This window comes from Pyrus communis, chromosome 8 (genome assembly GCF_963583255.1).
Source record: "Pyrus communis chromosome 8, drPyrComm1.1, whole genome shotgun sequence".
Lineage (NCBI taxonomy): Eukaryota > Viridiplantae > Streptophyta > Magnoliopsida > Rosales > Rosaceae > Pyrus > Pyrus communis.
The window spans coordinates 18379631-18391483 of NC_084810.1; the positions used below are offsets into that span (position 1 = coordinate 18379631).

Below are 11853 nucleotides of genomic sequence, written 5' to 3' on the forward strand. Positions count from 1 at the left end.
AATCGGTGATCCCATATTCTCATGTGCATGCGCATGCATAAAAGCTTTTCATTTCTTTGGATATCCATTGCCTCTTCAAGGGCATTACACTATCTCTTCCAGGATAGTCATAAAGCTCCTATAGAGCGTTATAGAGCTTGGATTTTAATCTCCACTTCGGGAGTTGAGTCATTGGAACCTATATGTCTATCATGCTTCATGCATGAGACATCAACATTCTCATGTCCGCGGATTATCCTTTCTGGGACATATATCCACACGGCGACTGTCATGCTTCTGGCATGCAACAGTTATGCTTCGGGAATGTAATTGTTCAGTAGTGTCATATTCTTCTTCTTTCAAATGACTAAACCTTTAGAGTCTGAAGGTCTGCCACGCTTTAGGCCTGCAACAAATAAATCATTTACTGCATCATTACTTTTGTTCAACAGGGACATCAATTCTTGTAGGCACATTTGCAACAAGTATATGTGATTTCATCACTTTCATTGCATCATTAAATGTATATGGCATTTGATTTGCATATCGTTGCATCATTCAATTATTCTCACTTCGTTTTTATATTGATTGCTTCATGAATCAAATAAGGCAATTTCTCTTCGTTCTTCTGGAACGGTCTTTTATTATCATTCTTTTGGAATGATATTTTCTCATCGTTCTTCTGAAACGATGTTATTTTCTCCCCCTAATGGTAAGAAAATTGTCTTATCAAAATGATAGTCTGCAAACCACGCAGTAAACATATCCCCAATCAAGGGTTACAAATGTTGAATGATAGATGGTGAATCAAATTCAACATAAATTCTCAGTTTGTATTGATGCCTTATTTTAGTACGTTATGGTAGTACAACAGGCACATGTATAGCACAACCAAAAACTCGTAAATGTGTAATGTTTGGCTGGTGCCCAAACACGAGTTGTACTGAGAGATATTGATGGTTGGCAACAGGTCTCAACCGAATTAATATTGCATCATGTAAAATGACATGTCCCCATGTAGAAGCTTGGCAATTTCATTTTCATGAGCAGAGCGCAGGTAATCAATTTCATCCGCTTAATAAACATTTATGCTAAACCATTTTGAGTATGGATATAAGGAACTTCTGGTCCTTATTTAATAGTCTCTAAACTGAGACTCTTATGGCTTTTATTACAATTAAGTTGAGGCACTGCGGCATTTCAAACTTACTGTACTCATCAAGGAACATTATGTTCTGATCTTGAGGATCAAGGGACTTCATGCCCGATCTTTTTGTACAATGGAACTTCGGGTCCAATCATTTTATATGATGAGGATCAAGAAACTGCAGGTTCTGATCTGATCAAGGAACTTCAGGTCCTGTATATACTCATCGTAACAAAAGATAAGTACAATACGTAAATTAAAGCAATAGGCAGTAATTCCAGCCATAATGAATAAATTGCATTTAAGTAAATAAAGTTTGTGATAAGGGCTTTAATTCAGCACCATTCACATAAATCAAAACTTAAAGTAATAGTCGGTAAAACCGTTCCTGATAAATAAATTGCTTTAAAGTAAATAAAACTTGTGAAAGTGTTTTAAGTTAACACCATTCACATAAATAAAAAGTATTAGAACCTTTTATTTTGCCATTTCCTTTTGTCCTTTTTATTTGTTAGTTATTTTTTTTTTCTGTCGGCACCAAGTTTCAAAACCTTTTCTCACATGTTGTACAATTCCTTTGCCTTTTACCTTTTTTTTTTCTTTCAAGCTCATCAGTTTTTTTCCCTTATCACCTGATGATGCACCATCTCCTTTTATTTATTTATTATTATTATTTATTATTATTATTGTCCTTGTGGTGCCATACATATTTCATAAACTTTTAGTGCATGTCAGCATCATACACCAAAAATTCCACTTTACCAATCCTTTTTCACACGGTGCCTGAAAACACCATTCCATAATCTCTCATTCCTTTTTCTTCGTTGTCTGTCTTTACCAGTCTCAAACCCAAGGCCATCTGGGTTGTTGTGGAGGTCACACAGAACCAATTCAATCCAATAAGGCTACCAGAGACTGGTGTTGTTCTTGCATGACCTAGAGAACATGGCATCGCAAAGCAAGAACTTCCCTATAGGGACATAGATGATAGCGGAGTTGATGGAGGTACAAGAGAGGAAGGCATGTGTAGAGTCAGTCCTACCATCACCATCTCAGACAACCAAGTATTCATAGGAGTTCTCGAGATCCGTCGAAAATGACGCGATTTGGGTTTCCAAATCTGATGAGATTCTTCTGGATCTCTGGAAACCAGTTGTCAGGTACAAGTTTTCTTATCTCGTGATGACTACAAGTCGTTGTAAATTTCAATTCTCACTGAAATTCGGTGGGGTGCTTCTTGCGCGGTGGGAGAGACGAAAAATGGACATACCTTTTCTTGTTTTGTTGTACCTTTGTTTGTCTGAATTTATGGTGTTATGCTTTCCACTGACATGAGAGCTTCTCGTGCTGATAATGTGTTGTAAAATCAATGGTGTGTGCAGTGGAATAAAAGAAACAAGCCACAAAATTTACGAGGTTCCTCTACAGTCAGTGTGACTGGAGTATGTCCTCGGGCAACATTGGTGCTTTCATTATATAAAATAATAGGAGTGCAAAAATAACTCTCTCTATTATCTCCTCTCCTCTTCCTTTCTTTTCTCTCTTCTTCATCTCTCGTTCATTTTATAAGCAAAGAGAACACTATTCACTTTACAAATTTTCCACAAATAAATAGTGAAATTACTGTGCATAAATAGTAACAAATTATTCATGTGGGCCATCCACATTATTCACAACAATAAGGTTGTTTATGAAATGAAAAGCAAAGCCCAATCTTGATCAAGAAAAGAAGCAAAGTCCAATAATAATTAAAATATGTGGGTTGAGTCAATGTTATAAAACTAACATAAAAAACCCTAAAATTTTTACAAATATACTCATATTTTATAATATATATAATAAATCCACCTAGGCACCTGTCTAGACCTCGCCTAGGCGCTAGGCCCCTGCTCGCCGTCCAACTAGCGTCTAACGTTTTTTAGAACCTTGCTTGTGAGATGGTGTGGTCATGCTATATTATTGGTTAACAAGACGTTTGAAAGTCTATGTCTACTAAAAGGCATGGAAGGGGAAAGGGTGAGATAAGCCTTACATCACTTTCATAAGCATAAAGTTTTGATGTGAGTTGTGGACCTTTGGATTGATAGGTAATGCTATTTGAGAGTGATAGGAGGGTGATTTCCTTAAGTGGGGTTGTAACTTGCAACTTTGAAGTTCTTTTGTCTACGCACCATTATTTTCCTTTGAAAGTTATGTTTTTGGCAATTGAAATGACCCCAATATTATTAGCTCCAACTCTTAAAAAGGTAAATGATTTACGTACATATTGTCATTGTGCACAATTATGAGGCCAAACATGAACAAAGGCGTTCAAAGAAAGAAAATGAATGCGGAAATTCCCCTTCGTTAAAAATGACTTGTTTTAAACAATGTTATAAAATGATTCATTTTGGAGTCACAATGATCAAGATAATCTATTTCTCTTTTCTCCTGATCTTGGATATAAGAGCGAATTTTGCTATTAGCTACTTGAGTTATAAGCCATTTGCTAATGTAACTCAATTTAAACTAAAAAACAAAGATTGTAAAGATAATTAAGCGGTAAATATGATATCGTTTAGTCATTCAACAATTATCTAATGAATAGATGAACCATATTTTTCCCTTAACATTGAATTAATGAATAGATGAACCATATTTTTCCCTTAACATTGAATTACAAAATTTATCTTTTAGGGATGACCTAGAAAAGTAGATAATTTTGACATTCGATCGTCAAACAAATTTACAAGATAACAAAGAGAGCCAAGAAAATAAAATAAATTGTAACTTGTAGCTTAAAACATATAGCTCACTCTTATAGCTTATGGGGCACTTCACTCGCTCAACACTCGTTCAAAACATCGAAGCTCCTTTACCCGCAATTATTTTCCTTTGAATATGTTTTTGGCAATTGAAATGACCCCAATACGATCAAGTCCCAATGTCCCACATTGAAAGATGACTCTTTTAAAATTCAATTAAATGATTCCTTTGGAGTTGAAAGGACTTCGATATAAGTAGTGACCGAGGAGAATAAATTAAACAAAGAACTACGGAAGCGTAAAATGCACTTAATCACTCGAGCTATAAGTTCCTTGACACGATAACCCAGTTTAAGCTAAAGATAATCGCGGAAGACCAAGATAATTAAGGTAGTGACAACAGCTGCGAAATCAAGATAGTCGCAACAAATGTAGAGCCGAGATAGTTGTAATCTCAGATATTTATGTAGACATGCTAACAGTTGTAGATTTACAACTAGAAAATCAGCAGCACCAGGTTTCTAACACTGATGTGAGTGTGTACTCTTGCGGATGAGTTCACTTTTTGATCGACAAAAGTACAATAGAGTCTGTCCTATGTGGAATGACATCAAATCAACCAAGAAAACTTTCAACTAAGGTGAGGTTCGGTAATAAGACCAAAATTTGTTCTAATTTTAATTTCAAGATGAACGAGGAGTGCTCAACTGAAATTTCAAAACATTCTAATGCAGCAAAATGCTTCAAACGATTAGAAAATACTGAATTAGATTGCAAGTGCACGTACCTAATAGATTAACGATCAAGGCTAATATCCAGTCATGCCAATAGACAAAAGTACACTGAGTAATTATCAAGTACTGATGAAAACTCATAAAACTCCGATGCGAGATAAAGAGAGTTACCCTTCCTTAATTTGAGGTTGTTGATCACAAAATGGCTGAACAGAGAGTAACAACGGCAAAATATGAAAGGCAAATAGAAGAGTAGCTTACGCCTAGCAGAGTCCATTAAACTGTGGACAAATCCAAGCTGCGCGCGGGTTGCCTTTCTGCCAAGAAGTCAGAGAGTAAAATGGTGTAATGGTTTCGTTCTCTAAATTGTAGACAGCCATATCAAATGGCCTGCGCTCAGGATGTTGAAAATGCAGAAGATCACATGTGTAATATATGGAATTAGGCTGGCACCCAGCAAAGTTTGAAGCCAAGAAAGACATCGAATGATTGTCACCAACAAACAAAGCCTCATCTCCAATGCTTTTGACCTCAACCTGCTCCACTATGGATCTGTCTTTCTTATCAAACACCACCTTGTAAACCTGGAAGCTATCAGTCAAAGTTCCATCACAACCTTCCTTTCGTTTCACAGTTCTTCGAACATGCCACAAGTCTCCCTCGGTTGATTCCACAAGATATGCCTTACGTGCAGACCTTTCAAACACTGAGCCTGTAAGCCGTGTGGCTTTTGGAACCCGTGGATGCTTAATTTTGCTCTTGATATCGAATAACACAATTTTTCCCCGAGTTCCAACTGTATATACCTGGCCCTTATAAAATACAGCATCAGAAATACACGTTATTTCCTTAAATTTGCAACAGGACCAATATGTCTGTCCTGCTTTATGGAAACACAACCTCAAATTCGTTTGGTAAAATAGAACAACCCAATAATCCTTCGGTTTCAAATATGGATCGGCAGACAAGATAACCTTTGGAAGGTAATTCATATACCGATCTTCAGTCATGTAGTTATCTTCTTGATCAGGGTTTAAGTCATAATAATCAATGCCAGAAAGATTAATGGGCGCCACATATTTTCTGAAAGGGTCCATGAGAGTTACGTAAAGGTAATCTAGTCCTTGATCTACCACAGCCAACCAACCATGGCTAGAGCCACAATACTTTTGACCATCACAAACCGATAGCTGAATATTGTTGAAGATGTGTCCTTCATAAACACTGTACACAATGCATTGGTTGGTCTCGCTATTATCCTCTTCTTGAGAAGATTTGGTAGGGATCATGAGCATGGGAAGTACCTTACGCCAGCGTCCCGTTGTTTGATTATACTCTTTCGAAAGAAGACACCAGCCCTTGCAAACGGCAGCAAAACGAACATGGTCAATGGGTTCCACCAGCTTATCCAGAACATCAAAGCTTACTGGAAGACTTGCCCATTTCGATGGACAGCCACTGCCATTGATGATGCTAACAGCCTTGTCAGTATGACAAGGCTTCTTGTAAGCCCTAAATCAGTACATGACAATACAAGTAAGAAGCAACCAACAAGAACAAGGGAAGAAGAAGGAAAGAAAAGGCCTGCTATATGAGTGTGTGCGCGCATATGTGAGGAACTCTCGATCCTCCATACACATACATGTACTTTATTTTTTTTTTTGTTTTGTGTAAACATCCATATAAAAACTCAAAAGCCAGAAATCAATCTGGAGCATTCTTGCACTCAGCAGGTTATTCACAACAAGAGGAAGATTAATAATAATAATATAAAATCACATCAAGCAATCAATAAAGCTGAAGAAGAGAGAGAAAGCAACATTACCCATTGTCTTCGTTCATGTTTTGGTTGGATGACAGTTACGAATCAGAGAGAATTTACCGATGAGAGGGATTATAGAGTGAGTGAGGGAAGTAAAGTGAGAGCCTTTTGGAGGGAAATGAAATTAGGGTTTATCATTAGGGCAAACACATATTTGGGGTTTGCGTTGTGGACTTCAACAGTTGTGGGCCAAATTGATTGGCCCTCATACAATATATGCGAGTTCCTTATCTGTATTAGAGGTTGAAAAAAATCGTATATAGACTTGAAAAAAAAGTATTGTGCATGACGGTAACATTTGTTTAATGTCGTACATTTTGAACAAAAGATACATTGTTGGTGATCACTAAAATCAAGGGATTATATTCCTCTCCTTAGTATCTTTCCACTTTCTTCCTTTAGGAATAAACACTTAACTTTGAATCTCGAACTGGTTTTTTCTCCAACCATTACTTACGACTTTGAACAAACTACGTTGATGAACATATTTTATGTGCCTCTCTAAAGTAAGTGAACAAGTGACTTCTCGCGGCACGGTTCAATTCAAGCCAAAGGACATACTTGATTGCTCCTTGGTCGCTTTAGGGTTGAAAACATTACTGATAGCAAAATGTAACGCAACATGTTTTTTGACTCAATAAGCTTGACGAGCTATGATTTTGATACAATGATATCCTACACAAAGGCGCGTGAGAATTTATGTTGAGAGACTCTATGAATCAACTAAAGAAAAATACCACTAAATCTTAGTGTTGTGACAAAATACCACGAACAAAGAAGCCCATATCCTAAAGACAAATTTATCCTCGAACCGTCGCAGCAAAAGCCCAAATTCGCACACAAAAACCTCTTTGTAAAACTCCGCAAATATCAAGGTCATTTCCGAGAGTTTAAAATATCCATCCCCGCAAAACCCTAGCATATAATTCACAGAATTTCCCACACTCCGTCTGTCGCCTCTGTTGGAAACCCTAGCTTTTCACTCTCTGTCCTTCGCCACCATCAGCTACAATGCCGCCAAAGTTCGATCCCTCACAGGTCGTCGACGTCTACGTCCGAGTCACCGGCGGTGAGGTAGGAGCCGCCAGTTCTCTCGCCCCGAAGATCGGCCCTCTCGGTCTCTCCCCAAAGAAGATCGGAGAAGACATCGCCAAGGAGACCGCCAAGGACTGGAAGGGCCTCCGCGTCACCGTCAAGCTCACCGTCCAGAACAGGCAGGCCAAGGTTTCGGTTGTGCCGTCTGCGGCGGCGCTTGTCATCAAGGCCTTGAAGGAGCCCGAGCGCGATCGCAAGAAAACCAAGAACATCAAGCACAGCGGCAACATCTCACTGGATGACGTCATTGAGATCGCCAAGGTCATGAGGAACAGATCCATGGCCAAGGAGCTCGCCGGCACGGTGAAGGAGATTCTAGGCACCTGCGTCTCAGTGGGCTGCACGGTCGACGGCAAGGACCCCAAGGATTTGCAACAGGAGATCGCCGATGGCGATGTGGAAATCCCTCTCGATTGAGCTGCTGCTGCAGTGAGGCTCTTTCTTTTTTCTTTAGCTGAATTAAAATTTTGTTTTGAAGTGTATGTCATTTCGGATAATTTGGGGATTAATTTTGGGTACATTGGTCAGATCGTTAATCACTCGTTTGGTAATTTAGATGAGTTGCAAGATTTTGGATCTCATTTTTAGCATGTTGGGTATGTTGATTATGATGTTGTTAGGATTCGGAAGTACATTGACTTTTGTGTTTTGGTAGTTATAATGCTTTGATTTGTTCGCTTTTATTTTGGATTTCCATATGAATGTTCATCTGTTGAATGCAAATTATGTTACTTTTGGTAAATGGTTATCGGCTTAAGAAATCATATGTGGGTTTTATTTGGATTAAATCATATTTTAAGAGTTTGCTGCTGCAAAAGCAGATGTAGGTGAGATGAAACATGAAACTGGGTTTGGCAGTTGAGAGTTGAGCTGAGAAAATGGGGTAGTGTTTCACTATATCATCCTTTTGTGTTCAATCTGTTATTGAATTTTCATAACCTTGGTCGGAGTATATAAAAGCTTTTGTAGGTCGAGGAAATGAACCTTCACTTTTTTTAATCGAAGATTTAGAATCTGCTATATTTTTTAGTTACTGATCCTTCCTCTATAGTCGTAGTTAAGTCTTACTTTGTGTTGTTCTTTGTCAACTGTGCTTTCACATGTTTTGTTTGAACCTCTCATTGAGATTTTTCGTACATATTTTTTAAAACCCTCTTCTCTACACCTCTAGTCGTATTTTAAACTAGAACGCTGCACGATTGATTAGTTCAAATGCAACTTGTCATTTCCCTACCTATTTTTCCATGATTTCTGTTTTTTGTTAAATATTTACTGTATATATTAAAGTTCTTTTCTGAAAGCTTTGTCTTGTACACTATTGCAAAGCACCTCTTGAAGCATTGTTTATGTTGTAGAAGTACTTATACTGTGTTGTGGTGTTTATTTCGCACCTAGAATCCTTGTTACCTTTGTCGGTTTTAAGTTCAATTTTAGTTTAGACTGTCCCACTTACGATGTGATAACCTTAATTTGATGTTGGTTTTTTATTTTATTTTATTTTTTCATCTGGTAGCATGTTTGGAATGCTGTTGAGAGAATACACAAGACAATGGGTCTCCTAAATTGTCGGCTGCTCGTTCAACATGAGTCTCCTAAATCTACAATGTCAAAATGTATATTATTAGTAAAATTGATTCAAGGGGAAGACATGTTTAATGGTGTAGGTATGCAATGCAGCTTCACATACGTTCTGTTTTTTTTTGTTTTTGCAGTTTCTTGAACTCGTTCAAGGTCATTGTAAGTTGCAATCCTGGTAAAGATAGAGGTATTTCGAGGTTTTATAATGTCATTTTCAAGGAGGGCAACCTCCATATTTGTATATGACTCCCATAAAGATCCCGCAAAACCTCCCAACTTTATCATTTTATTATGAGTTCCAATTTAATTTGTCTTAAGATACAACTTTTATATATCAAAGCAGGAACAAAACCATGTGAAAGTTTATACATGTTTGCTAATTAAACATATAAGATTTAACCTTAACATCTTTGTACGTTATTTTTTGCCAAACAGCATCAACATGATATAGTGATTAGATTAGAATCCTTGATGATCATTAAATCCCATTTTCTGTTGCCGACTGCTCGTTCAACATATATGAGTCTCCCAAACAGCATCAACTTGGATATAGTCATTTTATTATCCTTTAGTTTCACTATATCAAAATGATCACCCTTGATGATCTTTCCCAAAACAGCATCAACATGCATCTTTCAAATGATGATAGAAATATAGAATCCTTTTCAATTTCGTCTTTCTCAAAAGGTACCTGATTAAGGTGACACATAAATTAATGTTACTCTTGCCACAAACTTTGATCGGACCTAATGATTTTTATTATGTACTTGATCATTAGGATGTATCAATCTTTGTGGTAAGAGTAACGTTATTCATGTGTACCTTTGATAAGGTATCTTTTGAGAAATCCTAATTTTAAAAGGATTCTAAATTGTTATCATCATTTGAAAGATGCATAGTTAATGCTGCTGTGGAAAAGGTCGTCAGGTGTGATCATTTTGAACTATTGATTCAAACCATAAAGATATGAAGGATCCCTTCTTGCTCTCTTGAGTTATGTTCGGCACCTGGTCTACCATATGGAGCTGGAGGAGTTTTACTAATAAAGCAAAAAGTAATGCAGAGAGATGTTAAGGTTAAATCGCATATAAATAATTAGCAGATATGTATAAGTTTTCACTTGGTTTAGCTCTTGCTTTGATATCTTTAATATATAGATTGAATTGCAAACTCATGATAAAGCTGGAGGTTTTGTGGGATCTTTACGAGTCAGATACCAATATGGAGGTTCCCCTCCTTGAAATGGCCTTGGAAAACTTGGAAATGCCTATCTTTACAAGGGTTGCAAGTTACAACGAGCTCAAGAAACTGCAAAAACAAAAGAGCTGAATGTATCTTGCACTAGTAAAACATATCTTCCCTTGGAACAATTTTGCTAATAAGATGCATTTTGCCACTGTAGATTTGGGAGACTCAAGTTGAACGAGCAGTCGGCAACAGGAAAAAAGACTAAAGGTGCTTTGTCTAGCTATGTATCCAAGTTGATTAGATTAGACTTTCATTGGCAATGTGGTTTCTCCTTTTGGTTCTAGTTATGTATCCAAGTTGATAAGACTTCCATAGACAATGGTTGGATTATTCATGTTTTTGGTATGGTAATTCTTCAAATGTGCACTTTGCACTAGAATCTCGTTTTTGTTTTTTGGGTGGGATTTGGAATATTGGATACTGAAACAGTACTTGTTTGCATGGATACGTATGTGTCCGATACGTAAAATCAAGCCTTACCTCTGAAAATCATATTTTGATTTTATTGAGTGGACCTTTCTCAAATTTCAAGTAAAATGAAAATCAACAAACAAAAATAAACAAGGTTGTTTAAAAGGAGCGGAAAACGTGATTTGAAGTCATTTCCCAACCTAAAACATACCTTCTCATATAGAAAAGTTTGCTTATTTTGGTCGAACCTTCTAGATAAGGCAGTCAAAACGAAATCCTACTAATTCATGGTTAGGCATCAATTTGGCCAAAGGCGATTTTATGTCCCTACCCGAATAATAGGAAGAAAAAAAGGATTGTAGATTCTCATTTAGAATTCTGCTGCTAAAGTTGGGCTTTTGGTTTAATTAAGAGCATGGCCATTTTACCAAAACACAAACGTATATAAACCCCCAAACCCCCTCAAATCTAAATCCACTTAAAAACCCCAATTCTCAAATCTCTTGAAATCCCTTCCCAGCCTCCTCTCTCTTTCTCAACCTTAAAAACCAAAAGGAGAAAGAGAGGCATCCGTTTAGCTAAAATCTTCCCCACACCACAAAAACATACAAAATTCGACATCAAAACCTACGATTTCGCTTCATATTTGCTTAGAAGCTATGATGATGTTATGTTACAAGGTCGCAATGCCGAAGGAGCTCGTGCATACGAGGAAGCCTTGGATTGAGGTTGCACCGTCCCTTCTTGATTTACCATGGAAGGGTTCTAGCTCTCCGAAATTGGAGACGATCGAGGAGCGAGTGGAAGAGTATAATGACGACGACGACGATTAGTGTTCTTGGTCTTGGTTTGAGAAAGACTTGAATTTGTGCTGGAGAATGAAAATAGCGTCCTCGTTTAGGAATTGAATGGGAGATGAGAATTATCAGAGATGATAATGGCTTACAATTGTGAGTCACTCGTTGATAATGTATTTGTTATGTACATTTCTGAGTATATTTTTATCGTTGTGCATAAAGTGTAATCCAACTATTTTATAATTTATTGAGTTTCCTTTTATTTAATCAATCCTAAGGCAAGAAACAATACAAAAGA

At 37.2% G+C, this 11853-nt stretch overlaps 2 protein-coding genes across 2 annotated transcripts; one reads left to right on the forward strand and one right to left on the reverse strand.

Moving 5' to 3' along the window:
- Positions 1-4498: 4498 nt before the first annotated feature.
- Positions 4499-6433, reverse strand: LOC137743064 (F-box protein At4g35733-like). Its single transcript, XM_068482982.1, has 2 exons — positions 6384-6433; positions 4499-6116 (listed from the first exon to the last, which is right to left on the reverse strand). The coding sequence occupies exons 1-2, from the start codon at positions 6431-6433 to the stop codon at positions 4868-4870; spliced, it is 1299 nt and encodes a 432-aa protein (XP_068339083.1). The 3' UTR covers positions 4499-4867.
- Positions 6434-7362: 929 nt separating this feature from the next.
- On the forward strand, positions 7363-9388 carry LOC137742227 (large ribosomal subunit protein uL11). The gene is made up of 2 exons (XM_068482038.1): positions 7363-7950; positions 9035-9388. The coding sequence occupies exon 1, from the start codon at positions 7438-7440 to the stop codon at positions 7936-7938; it is 501 nt and encodes a 166-aa protein (XP_068338139.1). The 5' UTR covers positions 7363-7437; the 3' UTR covers positions 7939-7950; positions 9035-9388.
- Positions 9389-11853: the final 2465 nt, after the last annotated feature.